Genomic DNA, 24502 nt, shown 5'->3' with positions numbered 1-24502 from the left:
TTTCTTGTGCACACTCTTAGAGACGAGCTTGACTCCCATGATCTATCCTAGGATTCTGGCATGGTTCAAGTTTCTTCCTGTTACTCCCATCTGCCCCCAGGATCAAGTCAAGCCTCGGAGTCTCCACCAGCACACATACTGCACGTTTTAACATTTGGGTTTTGGATCTATTTTCAGTTCTTTTTTTTTTTTTATGGCGCTGTTGTTCAGTTGGTGCTTTTCCCCCCATCTGAAAGCCGGCCAAGCTCGGGATTCTGGAGTCCAGGTCCGCCCACATCTCCTTGCACGCATGCGCACACATCTCGCACGCATGCGCACACAGATCCAGGCTTCAGGCACCTGGGTCTCCTGGTTGTGCTTCTGCCGATGCTGTTCTATCCTCTTCTCTAGCTCCAGCTCTTGTCCCAACAGGACACTCTGGTGCCCCTCCCACAGTCTCACAGCCTCCTGGAAATACCTGAAGAGGTCCGAGCTCTGCAATTCTGTCTCCCTGGCCAAAGCCTCAAAGGAGCTCTGCCACGGTAGAAAACAGGAAAGGTTATATCCAAGCCTAACCTTGTCAGACTAACCCAGGCCTCGAGGACAGCCTGTCCACAGAGGCCTGTGCCTCCAAGCTACTGCCTGGGCACCATCCCTCAATGTCAGCTTTAGGCTCTGTGCTGGTTAGTTTTGTGTCACCTTGGCATAAGCTGGGAAACGAGATTCTTAACTAAGATAACTGCCTCCATAAGATTGGACCATAGGTAAGTATGTCGGCCATTTTCCTGATTTATGATTGACGTGGGCAGACCCAACCCACCTGGATGGTGCTATCTACCCCTGGGCAGGTGATCCTGCACTGTCTAAGAAAGCAGGCTGAGCAGACCGTCAGGAGCGAGCCAGTAAGCAGTCCTTCTCCATGGCCTCGGCTGCAGCTCCTGCCTCCAGGGTCCATCTTTCAGTTTCTGCCCTGACTTTTTTCAGTGATGGGCTGCAAGGTGGAAGTGTAAACAAAATAGGCCCGTTGCTCCCTGAGTTGATTTGATCTTGATGCTTTTGAAATAGAAACCCTAAGACAGGCTCCATCTGGGCTCCTGGCCTTCTACCTGCATGGGGTAGTAGGACCTGGGCATCTTTCTCTAGAACATTCTGTCTCTGAGCATCTGGATACAATTCCACACCTGCTGGTAAAAATCTCACATACAAATTTACCTTTTAAAAACTACGTGCCAGGGGCTGGGAAGATGGCTCAGTGGTTAAGAGCATGAGTTGCTTTCAGAAGACCTGGGTTATGTTCCCGGCACACACATGGTGGCTCATAACCATTCCTAACTCCGGTTCTCTGCTGCCTTCTTCTGGCCTCCTCAGGCACTGGGCACGCTCATGGTGCATATGCATACGTGCAGGCAAAACACTCATTACGCAAAATAAAATAAATATAAAAAAAATCTGAAAAGCATTCTATATGTTAGGCCTAGAGATGGTTGGTTGGCAGAGGGCTTTCTTAGCTTGTGAGGGGGGTTGAGTTTAATGGCGAGCGCCGCACATACGAAAAACAAAACCGCACAGGTTGTATGAATTCATCTGGGACAGAGACTGGCAGGCTAGACTGCGGGATAAATTTGGCCCTCTGTTGTTGTGTAGACTCATGAGCTAGTCACAGATTCTCCAAGTTTTAATTTTTTTTTAAAACAAATCAAAAGTAGTGAAAATATACCATAAAACTTAAATGAAGTACAGACCCTGGCCTCTAAGAAAGGTATTGGAACACAGCCACACCCTTTGCCTCCATGTTGCTTACTCTGATAGAAGTCACAGACTGTGACAGACACCTGTGGCCTGCAAGGCCTCACACATTACTTGGCCCTTCACAGAAAGAGTGTGCTGTTTCTGGGTTAGCACTACGGACTTCTTGGGACTGGACACTCTTGCTTCCCCCAGCCTCCAACAAAGGGTTAACAGTGGTTCTGATACACCATAGCCTGAGTAGCTTTCCCAAACCTAAGTAGCCCTGGTGGTTTCCAGGACCCAGGGGATGAGCCTGGGTGTGGTTTGCATAGGAGGCCTATGCTGGAAGGGACTGGTAAGGGCCAGGGAGTGGCTACGCCAGGGGCACCCTAGACCTCTAGGATTTGCAGTGTAGCCCTCCAGAGACCCACCCCCAGGGTCTCCAACACCCCTGAACATACATCCAGGAGCTCCAGCTGCTTCTCCACCTTGCTTTGGAATTCCCCCACCATTAGGAAGAAGGTTGGATTTACTAGGCTCTCTGCCTCTGCTTCAGAGAAAGCTCTCCAGTCCAGCAGCTGCTGCTGCAGGGGGTCGTGGGGGGGGGGGAGGAGAGAAGAAGGCAGAGAAACACGCAGTTGTCGATGAGCTGCTTCAGGGTCCCAAGAGGGCGACAACTGCCACGAGGATTCCCTGGGGTCTGATCCTAGATGGGGCAGGGTGCAGAACAGAGCCGGCCAGAGGTACCCGGAGAATGGGGGACACTCCCTGTGGGTAGTAAGTGAGCCCTCGGAGCTCAGAACGGTTCAAAATGCCTCGGCTTTTATAGACTTTTCATCTAGACACTTTTTACCAAGGTGGCATGGAGGGGTTGTTTTGACAAGCTGTTTCCCCAATATCACTGTCCTGGACAGGTTGGGAATAAACTCTTTACCCTGCCCAGAGGCAGGCAGGCCAGAGACAATGGTAGGACTGGAGCCAGGTATCAGCACTATCTATGAAAAGGGCCTTGTGGTGTCCCCTTAGAATAAGGCCTCCATCTCTGGCAAGGTCCAGTGCTGTGAGGGATACAGTCAAGGAGTTAACGACAGAGATGGCTTATGAATACCCATCTCCGTTTCACAGGGGGCTTTGATGCTGGACTAAGCCCCGAAGACTGCAGGGTCAGTGAGGTCGAGGGAACCAGAATGCCCAGTGGCCAGTGAGTACTGGTGACTGACAGGAAGGAAGAAAAGTCTAGATTGAGACTGAAGGGGATGGAGGAGGCAGAGCAGGTCCCAGTGCGCAGCTCCTCTTCCGGGGCCTCCAGAGCAGAAAACATACCTTGCATTCCTGCACACGGGACAGGCACTGCTGCCAAATCTTCTCATACAGGAAGCGAACCAGCGACATGCAGTCCATGTGGTAGGTGTCTTCAGGGACAGAACACAAAATGGATCAAATAAGTCAGGCATTCTCCCAAGAGGAAGAGAAACACGAGAAGGAGAGGTGTTCCTGTCGCAAAGGGAATCGGCTCTGCTCAGCAAAGAGCCTCCACAGCGAAGGTTGTTCGGCTCAGATTGATCAGAGCCCTCTATTCAGGTCAGGGGCTGGTATCTCCCTCCTCAGAGAGTTCATAGCACCCCAAGAGGATGGCCTCATATGAGGAGTTCGTCTCTAGCAGAAGGGGTCTTCTGCGACACAATGGCAACGGTGCATGTGAGAGTCTTTAATCTGAAATGAACACCATGAGCTCCGGTTCTGAGCACGCGTTTGCCGGCTAGGGCTAGGTGGCACTATCGGAGCGGCTTTGAAGCCTTTGGAGGCAAAGCCTAGCTGGCTTTTTTAGGGGGTGGATCTTTAGAGGTCACAGCTCTGACCATGGTTCAAGTACCCTCTCTGCCTCCAGGTCCACTGTAACATGCGGAATCTCTACCACAGGCTCCCACCATCTTGCTTGCAGCTATGTCTTGGACATCCTCTAAAACCATGAGCCAGAACAGAGCTTTGCTCCCTCTCTTCAGCTGCACATCAAGCATTGTGTCACAGTAACGCACGGCCACTGACTGACCTCACTGGCAGCCTCTGACTGACGTCATTGGGTTGTGGTGAGCCTCAAAGATGGAAAAACGATCCTCAAAAGTGTGGCTTGGCACCCTCTGTCCACAAAGTGACAGACAGACTCACTATTTCTAGCCTTGTGGTCACACGGTCTCTGCTACAGTGAGCAAGCAGCCCGAGAGTGCAAGAAAGCAAACTAGCGTGGCCAGGCCCTGTACCCTATTTCCAAACCAGGCGGCTGGGCTGTGGCCGTGACCTGACAGTCTTGATGCGGGATAGTCTAAATAGTTACCACTTACGGTTGAGCCTTCTGGCTGTGAGCTAGGAACTGAACTATGAATAGTCATTAATCCACAAGGTAGGGCCACAGTTAGTCCTGTTCACATCTCTGCTCTACGGGGGAAGACACGGAGGCCATGATAGGACATGGCTTTCCCAAGGGTACGCATCAGGACAAAGCAGGGCTGGGCCTTAAACTTGTACCTCCAGCTACAAGACTCTCGGGACATGGCCCTTGTGACATCTTGAGAGTTGAGCAGAGACTCTATGTCTTTACCCCCAGGCTTGGGTCAGGGGTCAGGGGTCAGATGTGAGGGGTCAGAATTTGAGGCTAGCATGGCCGTGAACTGGGCAGTGAGCAGAGGAGATCTTCGGGGTTCACACATCCTCAAGGCCCAGGGTAGAGGGACCTCAGCTCCTCAGACACATGGCTGGAGGACTGACTATAACAAGCTACTACTTGGTCTAGAAAGTTCTGAAAACCCCACACAGACATTGCTCACCGAGCTGCTTGTTGAGGGAGGTGAGAGAGTCATACCACTCAGACAGCTGGGTTTTGTTATAGTTAGGCGGGAGGAGGTCACTGGGGAAAGAAGAGATGACAGGTACTCATCTGAAATTTGTCAAAATGGTTAGCATATTTAACATACTGAAGTCAGTAACATACTGAAGAAGCTAAAGAATCTGTTGGGGTCCCCTGCTACCCCAAACCAGCCTCACAGAAAGGCCTTTTATTATTTACAATGTTGCTAGCTGAAAGACTCTCAATGGAGCCTCCTCTGTGACAGCAGCATCCCAGTGTTGTGTCATCCTACCGGCTTCTAAAGCGCCTCAGGATGCAGCAGACCTCCTGTGTCTTCCCTCCTCCCTCCTCCTTCCTCCTTCGCCTCTTGTCTTCCCTTCTCCTTCCTCCTTCACCTCTTGTCCTCCCTCCTCCCTCCTCTCTGCTCCCTCAGCCCTGGCCACTATGTCCTGGTGAGCTCTTTGGCAGAATCAATCTAAGCTTCTGCTTCTTTCCACAGCAAGTGACCTATGACCTTTCTTGCCATGGGGCTGGGGTGGTCAGCCCAACCCTCTAGCACCAGGAGATAACCCCTGGTGCAGAAGGGTTTCAGGGGGAAGATCTAGGCCACATGGTCTCCCTACAAGATCCCCAAAGGTGCTGGTCCCAGTGGTCCTCCTTCCTGTAGACCGTACCAGATGGTGCAGATGTGATCGAGCCTCACTCTTTGAAGGGCCTCCTGGTTCTTCTGCATTGCTTCTAGCTCCTTCTTCACCTCTGGGGGCTCCTGGATGTCCTCACTGGCCATGAACTCACTGGGCAGCCAGACACAGAGGGGAGAAGTAGGCAGGAGGTTCCGGCAGGAATGCTCAGAACCCTATAACCCCGACCTCCCACCCTAGACTGTAGTGGTCCCACCTGGGCCTCCATCCGGGTCACTGAGGATAGAAGGGAGGTGAAGGGAGCAAGATGGGCAGGAAGAACTGCAAACCATCTCTCAGCACAAAGCTTCAGATGCCATGGAGTCCTGACCCTGAACAAGTCCCACTTCCACACTGGGCCTCAGACTATAACATAGAGCTAATGGCAGCACCGTCCTCATTAGGAACGTGTAAGGACTCAGAAAGACAGACAAAGCCCTGAACCCTTGCCCTGCATCATGGGGAGTGCCCAGGAAAACTCAGCTGTGGTTTGACCTTTGACCTTTGTAACAGTCCCAATCCTGGACCCAGACAAGCTCTCTTTATAGCATCTCACTGAGTCACTGCAGAGAACCCAGGGCCAGTAGGGGAATAGGGTGGTGCCTGCTGTGTGGAGGAGGCAGGCTTGGAATACTTGGGGACTTCATCAAGGTCACACGATAGGGCAAGGCTGAACCTCAGCACTCAGTGCAGAGATGGGTCCTCTCCTCCTACAGAGGAAATGTGCTGCTGAAAGGTGGGAGGTATCCACCTGAGAGATGTCTGTCCTTCCAGGCCAAGGGTTATAACCAATACAAAAGCATAGACATTATACAGATAACGGCACGAACACTCTCTGATAATTTGTAGTGAGCCCAGAGAATAGTTGTGAAATAACGCTTGTTGTGGGGGGGATCTAAAATGGTGTGGGCTCTGTGGGTCTGAAATGCTCCAGTCCTAGCTGTACCCCTCCTTCTGGTGACTCAGTTTCTTTTTGATGCTTTAATCTAACTTTAAATATAGGACACAGAAAACAGTAGCATTTGCAAATGATGAAGAAGAGGGCAGGAAAAAGCAGTCTGGGGGCCAGGAGAGAGCTGTAGGTGGGAGGGGGCAATGGGGGGGGGCCCACACCGACCTGAAGCTCTGCAACAGGGCCTCCTTCTTGAGAGCCTTCCAGGTGTCCACCAGCCCCTGCCAGCGGTGGCGGTTGTCAAGCTCCTGCTGTAGGGTGGCCTCAGTCAGGTTGACTAGGAGCTGGGCGATGGCCCTCCGGTTGCCCAGGAGAGCCTGGTTCATGGCCTGTGGTCGGGGTAGGCAGGGCTTTAAACTGGGCAGTTCTCTGGCCAGAGTAAGGCTCAATAAGCGGGACCAGGGGAGAAGTCAGGAGAGGGGCAGGCCAGGGCTAAGTGAGACTGTGGTTGGCTGTGGGCCGAGGACCACTTCTTCAGGGCTTTTCCTGGGAGGCTCAGATATGTAGCTGCCCCGGGTCACTGCTTAAAACACGAGAGTGGGTAGCACTCCAGTGACCGTTTGCTACCCTTATATATAAATTTGTTCTGAAGGCTGAGAGCCCTGCCGTCGGGCCCCTGTCACACACGATAGCTTTGAGATCCAGACCTAGGGATGTGTCAGATCCAGATCCAAGTCTGGTCCTCCCGGGATGGCTCAACTGCATGCCCTGGCACAGGGCAGGACGGCCCCCATCACACACCATACTTCTGCCCTTTATTAGCACTGCCACTAATACGAGAGCAGCTTTCCCTTCCTCGCTCACGCCACACCACACCACGCCACGCTACACCACATGAAAAGCCCTTGATGCCGTCCACTTCCCAAGTCCTCTAGGGAGGTGAAGACACAGGCAGGTAGGTATACGGGAAGGAATCTCAGCGCGGCTCTCCAGCAGGGCCCGAGGCAAGCCCTGTGCCGCTGGGGCCTAAGCAGGTATTTCTTCACCTTGCAGGTCCATAGCTGTGCTTTGAGGACAGGGCCGCAGCAGAGCAGTTTTGGAATAGGATGAGATTAATGCACACAACATGGGTAGCATGTGCCGGCTGGCATCAGTGAGGAGATGAGCACTGGCTCACAATCCAGACTAGAGGGCCTCCAGGGACACACAAACTTCTGAGGGACAGGGACTGCATCTTCTCTGTCCTATGTGGCCCTGCTGATGTTAATTTGTGGCTAATGTACACGTGTGAGTGTGAGCATAGGTATAAATTATGAAATTGCAGAGGAGAGGATGAGGAGAGAAAAGGGGGTGTCAGGGAAGGGGAGGGGTAACAACAAGTGACAAGAAAGCAGGAGGCTGCTGGGAAGGGGACGGGTAGCGGGGGAGCCACAAAACAAATCATGTTCGGGAAATGCCACAACGAAATATATTTTGTATGCTAATTTAAAAATTAAACTTTAGGGGCCGGAGAGATGGCTCAGTGCTTAAAAGTGCCTGTGGCTCCTCCGTGGGACTCAAGTTTGTTCCCAGCACCCATACTGGATGGCTCACAACTGCCTCTAACTCCAGCTTTGGGAAATCCTGTGTCCTGTTTTGGCCTCTACAAGCATTTACATACATGTGGTATATACACACAGAGAGACATGTACATATACACATAACTTTAAAAATAACCTCTCAAGAATAAACTTTTAACATGAGGACAGTTGTTGCTGTCAAGACCTCTGTTGTCATCCTCTAGCCACATCCTGTCAGAGAGCACTGCTGTCCCCAGGTGAAGACCTAGGGCATGCTCGGCTCTGCACAATACCACAATGCACCTGTGAACAGCCCAAGCAAGCGCCCTCTCACATAGCAGAAGAGCCAGGCTTTCTTCTGGAGACATCATGAACAACCTTGAAATTCTTCCTCCCTCCCCACGCACAGACAGCAGTGTGGGGAGAACGGGAGGAGAGATCCAACAGTTAGGTGTGGTACAGCCACAGACACCCCTGGCCAGTAGGAGAGTCAGGAAACAAGAGAAAACCAGAGTAGTCTGGGACTGCCAAGCAAGCGTAGGAGGGACAGCGAAAGCCCTAAGGCGACAACCTCAGAGTGTAGCGCCCATAGCAGCACACACATAGAAGCTGGGACATGGCTACTGCGTGTGATTAAACTACTGGGCATGCAGCTATAGACAGCAGGCATTCATAAACGCAGTCCACGATGACTGCTATTGAAAACAAGCAGTTATAAAGGTTTGGTTCCCAACCAAAAAGCCTGCCTGAGTTACTAAGGTACATCACAGATGTGATGCCCTGCATTCCTGAGGCACCAGAATACCCTGGATCGCGCTCCCCCCACCACAGAACACCACTCACCATGGCCTCTTTATCTATCAACCTGTATACATCGGGCTGCAGGATATAGGAGGTCTTCTCTATGATGCCGACGTATCTCTTCAGCACTTCCTTTAGCTGGAGAGGAGAAGGCTGTGTGTCACTCTCAGTTCCTAGACCACCAGCAGGACAAAGGAGGGTGCCCACAAAGCCTCCTAGACAAAGCCACCGTGGAGATCATTTGCGGCCATCTTGCCTTGTCAGCTCGAGAGACCTCCAGTGCCAACAGCTCTTCATCCAACTCCTTAATCTCCTGCTTCTGCTGCATGAATCTTTCAGCCACCTTTTCCCACAGTTCCAACAGGGTCTGCAAAGGGGAACTGGATCAGGCCAGGAGTTCCTGGAGAGGTGGGGCGGGGAGCAGGTGTGGTCACCAGGGAATCCCTACTTCAATAGTGTAGCTCTCGAGGTCTGGTTCCACTTCGACTTTCTTGAACAGCTTGTCAACATCCTCGTCAGACTTCGAAATCTTTTTCAAAAGAAGATCCCCTTTCTGCAGGATGAGCGGTTCCATCGCCTGTGACAGGCCAGGAGGTTGAGGGTTAGGGCAGCAGCACCCCAGATAGGAGGCAGCCCTCCCTAGTCAGGGAGGTGCCAGGTCCCATCCTGTCTCAAGAAAGATCATTCTCTAAACCCGGAGCTGAGAACTGATGACAAACTCACACCCAGAGAAGACCAGAACACCTTGCAGCATAGCAGGCACAGTGCCCAGGTGACGCCTGTTCCTACTTGAGTCTCCCCTCTGCAGCTGAAGGAAGAGCCGCCATTGAGTCTAGCCTGACAGGTCCCAAAGAAACTCAGGACAGACGGCTGAGGCGTCTACCTAAGTACCAAAATGTCTGCTTGGCTTTGAGACTCATTCAGCACCTATGGTTCCTCCAACAGTTCTTACCACACCCCGATCCTAAACTTCCCTCCCCTCCCCTCCCCTCCCCTCTCCTTCCCTCCCCTCCTCTTTCCTCTTCTCCCCTCCTCTCTTCTTCCCCTCTCCTCTCTCCCCCTCCCTTCCCCTCCCCCTCCTTTCCTGTCCCCTCCCCCTCTCTTTCCTTCCCCTCCCCCTCCTTTCCCTTCCCTTCCTCCTCTCTTTCCTTCCTTTCCTCCTCTCTTTCCTTCCCTTCCCCCTCCCTTCCCCTCCCCCTCCCCTCCTTTCCCTCCTCCTCCCCTTTCCTTTCCCCCTTCCTTCTCTCTCCTCTCCCCTCCCCCTCCCCTCTCTCCCCCTCCCTCCTCCCTTGCCCTCCCCTCCCCTTCCACCTTCCTTCTCTCTCCTCTCCCCTCCCTCCCCCCCTCCCCTTCCCCTCTCTCCCCCTCCCTCCTCCCTCGCCCTCCCCTCCCCTTCCACCTTCCTTCTCTCTCCTCTCCCCTCCCTCTCCTCCCCCTCCCCTTCCCCCTCCTGTCCCCTTCCCTTCTCTTTCTTATATAACTGCAGTTTTGACCACATGCCCTCCTGGTCCGCTTTTCTTGGTTCTCTTGGCTCCTGTTGTTGGCTCTTGGTCCTCTCTCCTCCTCTCTCTCCCCTACCTCTCCTCTCACCTTCAGATGCCTCTGGCTGCGCTCTCCCTCACACCTACAGTAAAAACCTTCTCCCCAACTGTACAGAGGAGCATACGGTTCATGTCGTTTCAGTCATAGCCCATGACTGGTGTTCAACAAACTGCAACTAAAGGAGTAGATGAGAGCCCAGTTTGCTGTGGACCCAGAAGCCAAGGCTGTTGGAAGCGAGGACCAGTGGCGGTGGGGTTGGTGTCAAGGTGGGACATGAGGAAGGCAGGCTGGAGTCTGCTCTTAGTGCCTTGGATGCACAGCAAACACTTGGGACTCGACAGTGGGCAAGAGAAGGGTGGAGAAGTGTGGAAGAGTCTGTGGTGGTCTGAATGAGAAATGTCCTCCCCGGTCTCAGGCACCGGAACACGTGGTCCTTAGATACCTCTGCCCCTCCATCGGCAGGACTGGCAGTGAGTCGGGGACAGACCCAAATGAGATTCTGACTTGAACCCTTTCAAACTTATCCTGGCAAGACTCTGGGCCTCTCACAAGATGAGGCAGCAGCCTTTAATTTATAGGGATTGTCTGAGAATTATGGAAGCCTATGCCATAAGAAACCCTTATGCCATTCCTCTAACAAGCCCTTGAACGTGCCCCCTGTGATTCCATCTGTGTGTGTTTTGGTGAGACACGGAGGACACAGGAGGAGGAGGACAGAAGCTGGGAGCAGTGAAAGCACGGCTCCCCACCCAAGGGATGCTACAAGAACTGAGCGGAGGGGGCAGGGCCTCACCACCCCAATCTGCTCCAGCTCCTCCTGAAAGCACGCCAGTGCACGCACATACTTCCTCTTCTTGTATTCTTCTTGCTCTTGGAGGTCGCTCACCCTCTCAGGAACTGCGGGACAAACGACAGAGCTGATGAGCAGAGTGCTCCCAGAGAGAGAGCTGATGAGCAGAGTGCTCCCAGAGAGAGAGAGCTGATGAGCAGAGTGCTCCCAGAGAGAGAGAGCTGATGAGCAGAGTGCTCCCAGAGACACCTGATGAGCAGAGTGCTCCCAGAGAGAACTGATGAGCAGAGTGCTCCCAGAGAGAGAGAGCTGATGAGCAGAGTGCTCCCAGAAAGCTCAGCATGGCAGAGAGCATCTTCACTGAGGCCTGAATTCTTCAGAGGCAGACCCTGAAGCCAGGCCAGCAGGGGTAGAAACTTGAGAATTATGAGAAAAGATGCAAATGAATCCACGTGAGCAAGTGCTATGAGGACCTGGGTTCTGACTCACAGGCAAGGGACTGAGGCACGATAGCTTAGTTCTTGCCTGCTCACAGTCCTGGGTTCAACCGCTGTACCACGGCTGAGTAAACAGACAACTAACTACTGGGGCAAAATTCCCAATAGGTGTATATAGAGCGTGTATATAGAGTGTCTATGCTGTTCCTCAAAATGATTTCAGCCAAGCGTGGATGGCACACACCAGTCATCCTGGCACTAAGACGGCAAATGCAAAAACAGCTGGCGCTTGAGGCCAGCCTAGGCTACTTAGTAAAAATTCATTAACAAAAAAAAATGTTTAGAGATTCAAATACACATACAGGTGCCTTTTTTTTAATTCCAAGGAGTCCCGATCTGATGAAATCAGTATAAATAGAAAGTACTATAAGCTGAGAATATATTCAATTACACCCAATCTACTGAGCGTCAAAGCTTAGTCCAGCGTCTTAAATGCACCCAGAGTACTTAGATTTGTCTACAACTGAGCAAAAACTATACAACACAAAGTCTGTTATGTGTCAAAATGTCGACTATCTGAGCAAGGATCTGTACTGATTGTGGGAAGGGTAGTAATAGTTTATGAGCATACTCTTGTGCCACTGTGAAGTTGAAATATTACCATATTTAAAAGCCATATAGTACAGATAAAAGCCAGGACTAGTGATGAGTACTTTGAATCTCAGTATTGGGGTTGGCAGAGGCAAGTGATCTCTGCAAGTTCGAGGTCAGCCTGGTCTACATAGGGAGTTCCAGGACAGTCCAAAAAAAAAAAAAAAGGCAAGCAAGAAATACGTGAACCAGAGAGAGACTATTTGTGCAATATTAGTCGATACTGTCTGCTTATCACATGGGTATTGGCAGCCTAAGCCTATTGCGTCCAAGAATCAACTCAGGAGACTGGTGCTGTCACAAGCCTTCTGTAAGGTGCACACTCTGATATGGAGCAAGTGCAATAGTGGGAGGGGGTGGGGTGGGAGACACAGACAGATGGACGGACCTGGAGCAACCGTGAGGTAGAGATGTGTCCAAACCCCGAAAATCTCATCTTGAGACCGGCAGGAGTGAGGATCCATACCTCCCTGTTCTAGACCTGCGAGCCCCCGGGGTACCTAGCCCGAAGACCCACCCACCTCCACCACCTTTGAGGTAGTTACCTAGCCTCATGGCCAAATTCAAGGTGTAAGCACTGGAATTCTTCTTCATGTAAATGAAGTATTCTCGGCACCTCAGCCCCAGCCAATAAGGTTCACTCACCCCCCACCCCACCCCACTCCCTAAGGTTTCTATAGCTCTGTTCACCCCGAATAAAAGAGAGCTGTTTCACTGAATACTGTCTAACTGAGACTAAAACACATCTCAAAGAACACCCCCACCCCCCACCCATCCCCCTACTCACAGCCAGATCAAGATCCTGCTAACCCGCCCCGCCTGGACAAACTTCATTCCTTTCCTTCCTGACTGGCTCAGTGCTGCTGGAATACCCCAAGGGCAGAAGCAGAGCCAGGCCTTGGCACTCTGATTTGGTGTTAAAGAACTAAGTCACGGGTGGCTGTGGCGTGTGGGGTGTGGGGTTGCAGAGCAGGTGTGAAGCTGAACCCTCAGCCCTGAGCCTGCGCCCCTCCCCGTCCTCTGCTCTGCTTTGTCCTGTGTCTATCTAGGAGCTGGAAGATGGCTGCCACCCTGGGGCTCTCAGCAAGAGAACGGCACTCCTGCTGAGACTCCGGCAGTCTGTGCCTTCTGTCTTTCTATACTGAGTCACTTTTTAACCATATGAGCACGGGCAAGGGCGCCCACACGGGGATCATGTGAAACTGGGACATTCGGGGAGGAGGAACCATGGCTTGAGACATGCCAGGGCCAAATCAAACAAGATAGTGAGCTCCGTTTGTCTGTCTGTCTGTCTGTCTGTCCATCCTTCCTGCCTTGGAATTACCCACTGTGCAGTAACCACTGGCTGTCTGTCCCTCCTGGGGTTACAATCAAAAGGCATCCAATGGGAAATGCACCCCAGTGCGGGTGTCAAGCGCCTCTGAGGAGGAGCCATAGCAGACACTGCCATCTGGAGACTCTCCTGCCTGGGGCAGGCCCGCCCTTGGAACTGAAGGGCGAGAGACTCACCTATGTTGTCCAAGAGGCCCTGCACCTCTTGGGAAGCAATCATGTCCTCCGTCAGACGCTCCCTCTCCTTCCTGGCTTCTTCATTTTCCCTGAGGAAACAAGTAGAGAAGAGTGAGGCCTAGCCGGGCGGTGGTGGCGCACGCCTTCAATCCCAGAATTTGGGAGGCAGAGGCAGGCGGATTTCTGAGTTTGAGGCCAGCCTGGTCTACAGAGTGAGTTCCAGGACAGGCAGGAGTACACAGAGAAACCCTCTCTCAAAAAAACAAAAAACAAAAAACAAACAAACAAACAAAACCCAGAAAACAGAAGAGTGAGGCCTGCCCCCACACCCACCCAGGACACCACAGGCATTGGCCGCTGCTCAGGCCCGCCTCCTACTCCAGATGGCCTTGGAGGTGATGCCAACCAATGTTGCTATGTCTCTAACCTTAGTCTCTGAGGGTTCCTGGACAGAGTTGGTTCCCTGCCCCAGATATAAGCTGTAAATTCCTTGGCTGGCAGATATGGGTCGGGGCTGGAACCATTTCCAAATGGAAACCAAGTATCATGATGGGTAAACAGCCCAACAAAGAACAAAGCTCTCAGCATGTTCCCTTCTTTGGCCCTTGGCAGATGTCTCTGGTAGTCTGAATAAGAATGGCCACCATAGACTTGTATATGTGAATGTTTGGTTTACTTTTGGGAAGGTGTGGAGGTTGGAATAGGTATAGCCCCTTCATAGACTCATGTGTTTGAATTCTTGGTCCATGGGAAGTGGTACTTCTAGGAGGTGTGGCCTTGTAGGTATAGCCTTGTTGGAGTAGGTGTGGCCTTGTTGGAGGAAGTGTGTCATTGTAGGGTGGGCTTTGAGTCTCAGATGCTCAAGCCCGGCCAGTGTGTCTCTGTCACTTCCTCCTGTGTGCCAATCAAGATGGAGAACTCTCAGCTCCTTCTCCTGCACCATGTCTGCTTGCACACTGCCATGCTTCCTGCCATGAGGACGATGGACTAACACTCTGAAACTGTAATTGAGTCCCCAGTTAAATGCTTTCTTTTATAAGGGTTGCCTTGGTCATGGTATCTCTTCACAAAAGTAAAACCTTAACTAAGAAGTATTAAGAGGTGTGACCTTGGGGCTGGAGAGATGGCTCAGCGGGTAAGAGCACCGACTGCTCTTCCAAAGGTCATGAGTTCAAATCCCAGCACCCACATGGTGGCTCACAACCATCCATAAAGAGATCTGACGTCCTCTTCTGGTGTCTGAAGACAGCTACAGTGTACTTACATATGATAAATAAATAAATATCTTTAAAAAAAAAGAGGTGTGACCTTGTTGGTTAGTGTATCACTAAGGGGAAAGTGCTAAAGTTTCAAAGGCCCGTGCCATTCCCAATTAGCTCTCCCCTCCCCTCCCCCTCCTCTCCTCCTCCCCTTCCCTCTCTCTGCCTTATGCGAATGGTTCTGATGTAAGCCCTCAGATTCTGTTGCCATAATCTCCACCATGGACTCTAACCCTCTAAACTGTAACCAAGACATTTTCCTATGAGGCAGCTGCAGTAAGTCCATTTTCTGTAAAAGGGATGGAAAGGAGCCATTGTCTCAAGCAGAGCTGGACGCTCAGAGCCACTCCATGATGTCAAGGCCCATCGAGTTTGGATCTAGCTAGAGTGGACTGAGATCTCTCAGTAAACCAACTCACAGAAAGTCCTGGGAGGAAAGACTGTGGCATCAACTCTGGGATAAAGTCTACAAATGCCCCATCTATGAGGCAAGCATCAGAGAAGCCAGCGGGTTGGCATCCGTGAGCTCAGCTCAAGGCCCCCAGCTGAGCTCTTTGCACAGGAAACGCCTGCGGAGGAACATCCTGCGGAGGAACATCCTGCGGCTTATTTTGATTCCTGTTTTCCCTCCCGGTGTGGTAGGGGCTTCCCAGGTACCTGAACTATGGCTATGATTGTTTTTTCCTGATGTTCTTCCTGGCCTGTAGTATATATTGCTGGTCCCTCAGGAAAGCTTTGCCATTCTCCTTACTGAATGACCCGAGTCTGTGAATTCTGTCAATCCCCCAGGTCTACGCCCAATACTTGGTACTGTGGCAGCGCAGGTGCTGTCACCAGAGTGCCCTACAGTTTCTGGAGGCCCTAGGCAGGTGGTATCTGTCATCTATTCTCTTATGAGTCGTGCTGTCCCACGGGTAGGAGAAGACAACAGGTATGGACTGCAGCTGATGGGGAAACTTTGTCAGACCTTGATAGTTCAAATGTCTAGGACCCAAAGCAGCTCCATAGGGAACCCACAGGACGATGAGGTCCACTGTCACCAGGATTGGTATGTATAGTGAGAATCTAACTCCCCCCACACACACACCACCCCCAGACCAACCCATACGTGCTGTGGATTGGTCTCCCCAACCTGAGGGGAATGAGCATATAGATTTACTGTCCTTTTACTATTCTGCATGGAATTCTCAAGCACTTGCTCAAGGGCCCCTAGGAAGATGGACACTGTAGTTCTGTCAGCCGTCCTAGTGTGGCCTCTGCTAACCCTGGAGGAACCTCCCAATGGCCCAAGAAGGCACAAGAGCTCTGACTCATAGAGAGAGGCAGGAACAGTTGGGGACAGAGCCAGTTGACAGGAGTGCCCGGGAGACCTCAGCAAAAGCAGCTGGGGTGGACACAGCTTAGGGGCTACTGCTAAGGTAGAGGCTCTTTCGGGATTAAAGGCAGGAGGGCAGCAGGAATGAGGCAGGTTCCCTTTTCAATAAGGTGAGCGGCCCTGGGGTTGATGGTTGAGGACTTGCTGGGGAAGTTAAGTAAATCAGAGAGGAAGGGGGACATTACAAAAGTCACCAAGGAAAGCCATAGGGCTGCTTTTAAAATCTGCATACCACCAAATGGAGATACCTAAGAGTTTTGAAATAGATGAATTTCTTGATGTAGACAACCTACCAAAGTTAAATCAAGATGAAATAAACATTTCAAATATACCTATAACTCCTAGTGAAATAGAAGCAGTAATTAAAAATCTCCCACCCACACCCCTCCAAAAGAAAGGGCAGGATGCATCCAGTACAGAGTTCTACCTCTAACTGCTTCTTGTAAGTCTCTCCACCTTTCTGCATAGACTTGCCAAGGGGACTTCAGATAGTCAAATCAATCCAAAGTTCAAAGCTATGATTGGCTTGCAAACTCCCAGCCTCTGCTCCAACCCTTTCTTCCTCTAGGTTCTCAACCTGTGTGTCACAACCCCTTTGGGGAGGGGGTCAAATGACCCTCTCACATGGGTTACCTGAGACCATCGGAAAACTCAGATATTTACATTATGATTCATCACAGTAGTAGCAAAACTACAGTTGTGAAGTAGATATGAAGTAGATGTGAAAAATAATTTTATGGTTGAGGGTCACCACATGAGGAACTGCATTAAAAGGCTCATGAACTAGACCCACCGACCTCAGTCATCCCCACTGTGTCAAAAACGAGTAAAAGCTGCATCCCCTCCCTCCTCCCTTAGCCTCCCATCTCAGCGGTGGCGCCTCCCTAGGGAGTTTTCCCAGCCCAGTCCTCTGAGTGGTCTTCCCACTGGTGAAGGAGTGTGGCTATTCACTATCATTGAGAAGTCAAGTTCTGTGACAGTGGGGGCTCTTCTGCCCAGACACTGGCCCTAGACACCCCATCGAAACTACTGAGGGAGAGGAAAAACATCTTTTCAAGCAGATGTGACTAGCTCCCTTTTTTGGAGAAGGTACTTGAGGCTCCGTTCCTGGCGGGCACACATCTTCCTGAGTCTTTGAAGACTGAGGACCTGCAATGTGGCTTGGGGGCAAGACTTACCTATAGAGAACTGGGTTTTCCGTGACCCAGTCGTTGGGGAGGCTACGCACCCACTTCCTCTGGCGAGGGGTCATGGTTTCTCCCTCAGGTAACGGCACCTTCTTCATCATGGGTGTCTTGGCATTCTTTGGAATCTCAGAATGCTCTGCAGCCCGCTTCCTGGTGGCTGCCAGAGACTGAACCAGCTGCACCTGAGTGCAGGAAAGATGAGACATAGGTGTAGTGAAAGTCTCAGGTGCCCAAGCTGTGCCCATCGTAGGAGGACGTGGAGGCACTTGGCATCCAGAAGGCACCCTGGACTCTGACTCCATGCCCACCCACTGCAGAAGATCTCTTAACAGGCACGGGCTGTTCTAAGGAACATGTGTGTAAAGAATTTTGAATGAAGATCATTTAGTGTACACAATTATTTTTGTAATCATAAGAAACTGAAAATAAATGAAAAACAAAACAAAACGAAAAGACAGAATAAAATAAACCAGAACCATTCAGCAAGAGAAGACTGGCTGAGTATAAAGATCCTTTGATGGAATGGTAGTTGCTTACTAAAGACAGAGATTACCACAAATTTCTTATGACAAGGAAACCATTACCCAATAATGTATCCTTAACACATCAACTAAAACACAGATTGCAGGGCTGAAGAGATGACAGCCCCAGGGCGAGGAGACAACAGCCCCAGAGCTCCACCTTCTGCATCTGCTGGGTGCCTCACAACTCCCTGGTGCCCGACAGCGCACCAGCCATGCACACACATATTCAGCCACATCACTCATACACACTAAATAAATATAAATCTTGTTTTAAAGCATAAATTAAAAACTAGGGGCAGGTGGCACTTTGAATACTGCTAGACCTGCTGTCCTTTCCGATACATTTAACAAAGTCACCTTTTTGCTAAAAAATAAAATAAAATAAAAAATTGCAACCCAAATTACAGTGTTGTTTCAAGTTTTAAAATACATGGACAAATGACAGAAGGTTGAGAATAATACCTTGCTTATATATAAGGAGCTGAATCGTGTGAGTAATTTGAGTTCTCTGGTTTCTCTATATGTTTATTATTTCTAAAGGTTATACAGACATGATGATTTATGGCTCAAATGAGGAATAAAAATGCCACTTCAATAAGCAGTACACTAGATTGAAGCTTGTAGGTCTCTTTGGTCTGCAAGGTCCATTCAGGAAGGGATAACAATTTTTACCATAGCCATGGCCAGTAAAGCTTTTTACACTGTGAGACAAGTCCTCTGCGGAGGCAGACACTGGGTACCAGTGAGATGTGTGAATAATCCTGACCATGGCCATGAGTTCTGAGAGGCTGCCAAAGAGCAAAGGGAGATTCAAAACCCTAGTACAGAAAAAGAACCACCACCATCATCATCACCATCAGTTTTTTGAGGCAGGATCTTCTTGCTTTCTATGTATATACACACCTGACTCTGCCTCCCAAGTGCTGAGACTCCCATGTGCCCCCATGCCTGGCCAAGACTCACTTTTTAAACAGAAAAATAAGAATTGCTTTTATACTCTATAAAAAGACTCAGGCACAGAAGGATTAATTCAAACTAATTCTGAATAATTTCTATTAAAACTATTTTTTTACCAAAATTAAGTTTTTAATTTTAAGACCAAATGTCCCAACGTTCTTCTATGTGTACACTATAATATATCTAATAGCAATTATTTTTTTAAAAAATCAAAGTAATGTCAAAAACTTTTTTAAAAAATTTGAGTCTTAATGGGGGAAAATCTAGGAGAAGATGAGGTGGGGATCAGAATAATAGTGTATGAAAAAAACTATTCTCAATAAAAAAATAAACTGGGCAGTGGTGCCACATGCTTGTAATCCCAGCACTTGGGAGGCAGAGGCAGGCAGATTTCTGAGTTCGAGGCCAGCCTGGTCTACAGAGTGAGTTCCAGAACAGCCAGGGCTATACAGAGAAACCGGGTCTCGAAAAAACCAAAATAAATAAATAAATAAATAAATAAATAAATAAATAAATAAATAAATAAATAAAATGGATCTTAGATGGGGAAACTCTCAGAACAAAGAGAATTAAAAGGGACCAGGAAAGTTTGGCAGAGCCCAGGGAAAGGGAACAGAGACCAGGAGGGCACCTACCTGGGCCTGGAAGATCTGCTGGTAGACTTTGCCATCCTGTACTTGGGACACCTTCCCCACTGGCGACATCTTGGCTGCTGGCCCAAGTCCCACTTGGGACTTGGCCTTAGTTTTCACTCAGAAGCTGGGACCCTCTTGATAGGACCTCCAGCCTCAAGACAGCACTAGATCGCACAGGACACCTTGTTAAGGGGAAACTTAGATTTCAGAGAAAATAAGGTGTGTGGGGGGTGGAGGGGTGGGAGAGAGAGAAAGAGACAGAGAGAGAGAGACAGAGAGAGAGGGAGGGAGGGAGATGGTTCAGCACACAGGGTGGAAATCCCACAAGCACTTCCTGTAAAGGGCTCTTCTAGGGACGGTCAATCTGCCTAAGATGTCAGGTGGGACTGGAACCCCACCACCTCCTCCGGGAGAAATAGGGGAATGGTGCAAAGGGAAGGAGCAGTTTGGTTCTGGCCTCGCTAATTAGATGCCTACAGTTTGCGACACGCCCACCTTCCTATCTGCTCAATCCGCCCGCTGCCCCCAAAACCCAGCGATTTTGAGGTCCTGACCCAAGCCTGGCGGCTCCAGCACCTGAAGTTCAGATTTGCCTAGAAGCAACTGCATCGAGACGCTGCGGTCTCCTAGGCAACGCGAAGGGGCGGGGCAACACGAGGGGGCGGGGCCGTCCCTGCTCACACTTCCTTCTCAGGGCTTCCTCTCTCAGCAACAGCAGAAGCCCAGGTAGAGGAGTGAAACTCTCCACATTTTTTTAAAGTTGGGTCCTTGGATCTCTGCAGATCTTGACTGTTGTTGTCAAGGAATCCAGGCTCTGTTAGGCTGGTTAAAACCAACCCGTGCCGGCAGGCAGCACAAGGTGGCCCTTGCCTGTAAGAATCTGAAAGACACTTAAGAGACCAGATCTTTCCTAGTTCAAAGTAGGTTGGAAGGCTCAGAATTCAAGGCTTAAGACCTGCCTGGCCAAAATGAGAAGTTCATGCACTAGACCACAAAGACCCGTGGGTAGGAACCCTCTGACAAACCACTATACTCAAAAGTGTTTTCATTCTGATTATGAAAATAATTTGATGGTTGGGAGTCACCACAGCATGAGGAACTAAGGTGGCAGCGGTCCAGGAGCAAACCTGCTGGCAAGCCGGCCCACAGTGATGTCGGAGAGTGAGTGCTCTTCCTTCCTCGCATCAGAAACCCGAGGAGTGATGACTGAAAACACTAGTCTCGTTCTTTGACAAAACAGTGAATAAAAAACCCTTTTAGTCTCATTCTTTGGTCCAGGATGAAATAAAATAAAGCCTGGATTTATTTTAGCTGAAAAGGAAAGAAAGCATGAATGTGACCTTAGCAAGGGGATGAAAAACGTGTTTTTTTAAAAACAGGACTCTTTTTTGACTCTTGTTTTTGTTTGTTTGTTTGTTTTGATCTGTTCTGTGTTTGAGGAAGTAGGGGTTTCCATGTCTGCCCTTCCTCATCCAGGAAAGGTTACTTGCTGGCTTGAGCTTCCAACATCAGAAACTTCCCCCTTCCCTTCCGGTCCCGGTCCCGCAGTTATAGCTCCCCAGGAGCTGGCCATGGTAGCACGTCTATAACAAGCAGTGAGAAGAACAAGCAGCAATTTAAAATCTCCCAACTAAAGCCCGGGAAGGATGGAGCCCTGGTGGATTTTACCTTCAAAGAACTGGCATCAATCCTTCTCATCACAGTATTCCACCAAACAGAAGAGTAAAGAACTTCATTAACTTCATTTTATGAAGCTGGTATCATCTTGATTCCAAAACCAGGCAAAGAAGTAAAAAGATATATATATATATATTGCAGACCAGTCTCCCCAATGAACATAGGTCCAAAAGTTCTCAAGAAAATACTTGCAAACAGAATTCAGGAATACATCAAAAAGATCATTCACCACAATCAAGACATAAGGATGGTTCACTCTAAGTAGACCAATAAATGTTACAAATTTTATAAAGGGACTTAAAGGGGAAAGCCACATGCTCATTTCAATTGTAGAAGATGCATTTTGGCATCCCTTCATGTTTTCTAAGTGTCTTCCCCAATTTCTCTCTTTGGTGTTTTAATATCTTCGTTACAGAATTTGTTCAAGTCTTTCACATCCCAAGGTACCTTTTCTAAAGACTTTCAATGAATGTAATCCCACCCACCTCATTTCTTTCTTAGTAAGTTTAACTTACTAAGTATACTCAGCAGTGTGACTGAGTATAATGTGAATTTTGTATCTTGACACTTTGCTGAAAATATTTATCACTTCTTAAGAGTTTCTGGTAGAATCTGACAGGTTGCCAGAGGTCCAGTGGATGGCCCTATACCCATGTCTGTGGAATCAGCACTAACTGGATTCATGGAATTATATTTTCTAAAATAAAAGACATTGTGCTGATTAGTTTTTACCGTCAACTTGACACAACTTGGAGTCTCCTGGAAGAGGAAACCGCCACTGAGGGACTGCTCAATCAGACTGATCTGTGACTATGGGTATAGAGCACAAATTGATGCTCCCAGCCCACTGTGGGCGGTGCCACCCCTAGGCAGGTGCTCCTGGGTGGATTACAAAAGCAGGCTGAGCACGAGGCAGAAGGAGCAAGCCAGGAAGCCGTGTGCCTCCATGAATGCCTCCATAGATTCCGCTTTAGTTTCTGCCTTTGGGTTCCTGTCCTGCCTGAGTTCCTATCCTGGCTTCCCACAGTGATAGACTTTGACCTGGAAATGGAAATGGAAACAAACCCTTTCCCTCCTAAGTTGCTTTTGATCAGAATGTTTTATCACAGCAAACAGAACACAAACAGAACAGACATGAGGGTAGGAGGGGGAGATGTGTTGGAGGAGTCTCTGGGAGAAAAAGGAAGAGGGAATTGGGGGTGGGCAAGTAAGACATATACATCCATATACATGTATGACCAAGATATATGACATACATATATGAAACTTGCCAGGAGCCCAAACTTTTATGTTTAGATTCCATTTTAGGGATAGACTTGGGTTTTGGCTTCTCCTCAGCTACAGACCTTGGAGAAATCGGGTGGTCGATGGTACTGTGCCCTCCCAGAGGAAGAAAACATCTTACAGCTGCCAGAGATTCACCTTGGCTGAATGCCCAGGCTATGTGGAAAATCCCACTTGCCTTACTTCTTCCCCTGCCTGTATAAGTTCCCTGAGAAAATACAGTTTGGGGCCTTGAACAAGGCTTATCTTGGCCTCGTTCTTCCCATCTCCTGTCTTTCTATTTCTCTGCCCTTCTCTCCTAGGGTCCCCCACTGAAAACCCCACAGGCTGGGGCAAAACTGTCAAAGAATAAGTTTAAAATGTTTTAAAAGTAAAAACAAAACAAAAAAACCCACTTCCTCACTATGAAATGAATGTACTTATAGTTGTTTCTGGAGGTGTTCTATTATTAGAAATATTCCATTTTATTTATATTTTTAATGTACATTGGAGGTTTCCCATTTCAATTTGGAGCTGCTTGGCTCCAGGGACTTGACCTGAGTGGGGACATGAGGAAATTTAAAAAAAAGAAAGAAAGAAAAGAAAGCAAGCAAGCCATGTGGTGTGGTGGTCTGGGCTCTCAGGTGGAGAAAATACAGCACCTCGGAAGCTTGGATTGTTTATTCTATGGAGTTGAGCAGAGAGGTGGGATTGTTGCATGCAGGCAGATAAACAAGGATGCAGAGTTCTTGGTATGAATCTGAAACAGGAGGCTGACTTAGTTAATTTCTGTAGGAGCAGCCTCTGTAGAGGAGCCATCTTTAGGCCATAAACATCTGGATGGAGACCGCTCTGGTGGACATTTTCTGCATTGACTGTCAACTCTTACACTCAGACCCCCCACAGAAGATTTCACAATCCCTCTGAGTCTGAGGCTGTGGGGTCCCATGTCAAGAACACATTTACTCGGGACTTCACACACTCAGGGTTTCCAGCATTCTCTACAATTTGGGAATGTATCCAAATCCCTGCTCTAACCATTCTTCTGTACGTTGAGTGTGATGTGTCAGAGTATGAATGTGTACATCTTAGAAGATACTATCAAATGTCCTGAAAGTGGTAAAAGTTCACACACACCACAGCATACCATAGTGTTCTGTGTCCTCACCAACACTTAGTAGTGTTACCAGACATTATCCTAGACATGATGTGGTGGTATAGTATCATGGTATTTTGCATTTTCCTGATGAATAATATGGACATAGATACACAGGCATGTACATACACACACACCCATACCCACAAGGCACACACTTGCACACACACACACATACACACACACACACCTTGGATCTTTCTGTGACATGAGATCTGTATTAGCTCCCTGTTAATGCATGCCTCCAGTGACTTACGGACCTCCTACTAGGCACCACCTCCAAAGGTCCCACCCCTCTGCACGGTGCCATCTTAGGTACCAAGGTCTTAACTGGGTCTTTGGAAGACACTGCTTACACTCAAACCATAGAGACAACCAAAGTTGGACCTCTTGCTTTTGAGAGTGTAGAGTGTCAGGCACAAGCTTAGATGTATCTGTGTGCTTTGAATAATTTTATTCTCAAGATGATTCACAGATCTGGGATGCTGGTCCCTTTTGCAGATATAGATATCTGTGAATCAAGAAAGACAAAGTCATTTGGCCACAGAGTTAGTGACATGTGTTACGTGTGGGGTGGGGAGGGGGCTCTTCAATTTCTCAGCTTCTCAAAACAAACTGTCAAACAGCTGTTGTAAAGATTCAGCTGAAAGAGACAACCCTGGCGCATGCACCAGCAGAACCGAGTATACACAGCAACCAGGGGCAGGCACTCACAGAGACTGGGGCCTCACGGCACTTGCTCAGGCTCAGGAGAGACTTTCAATGGTCAGACTGTGTCTGTCCTGGGCCATTGTGAGCATGAAAGTTCGGGTAGTCCTGGGCTCTGCCTAAGGACAATGTCCACACCTCCAGCCTGACACCTGTGTCTTTTGAATAAGCTTCCTCTTCTTCCAGCATTTGTATCCATCATGAACACCATCATCAAATGCCTTGGGTCTCCTGCTCACCCAGAATTAGTATTGTGGCCTCCACCTGGATTGCAGGCCTTTCCTACTCTGCCTGGCTTTTGTAGGTGATCCCGCAGGTAGACTCAGACCTTCTTTAGGAGGAAGGCCTAGA

General features: G+C 49.3%; 1 protein-coding gene across 1 annotated transcript in view; it reads right to left on the bottom strand.

The window, feature by feature from the left end:
- Ccdc180 (coiled-coil domain containing 180) overlaps positions 1 to 19416 on the bottom strand; it is a 59460-nt gene extending 40044 nt beyond the window's left edge. Inside the window, 13 exon segments of the mRNA XM_052175783.1 lie at positions 340 to 513; positions 2169 to 2291; positions 3031 to 3119; positions 4530 to 4609; positions 5224 to 5343; positions 6347 to 6510; positions 8524 to 8619; positions 8738 to 8848; positions 8930 to 9058; positions 10817 to 10920; positions 13411 to 13499; positions 17223 to 17413; positions 19348 to 19416. Coding sequence (XP_052031743.1) covers positions 340 to 513; positions 2169 to 2291; positions 3031 to 3119; positions 4530 to 4609; positions 5224 to 5343; positions 6347 to 6510; positions 8524 to 8619; positions 8738 to 8848; positions 8930 to 9058; positions 10817 to 10920; positions 13411 to 13499; positions 17223 to 17413; positions 19348 to 19416 — 1539 coding nt within the window.
- Positions 19417 to 24502: the final 5086 nt, after the last annotated feature.

Source organism: Apodemus sylvaticus, chromosome 3, assembly GCF_947179515.1.
Source record: "Apodemus sylvaticus chromosome 3, mApoSyl1.1, whole genome shotgun sequence".
NCBI classification, from domain to species: Eukaryota; Metazoa; Chordata; class Mammalia; order Rodentia; family Muridae; genus Apodemus; species Apodemus sylvaticus.
The sequence above is the reverse complement of the archived record's forward strand: the minus strand, read 5'-3'. Positions and strand labels throughout refer to the sequence as shown.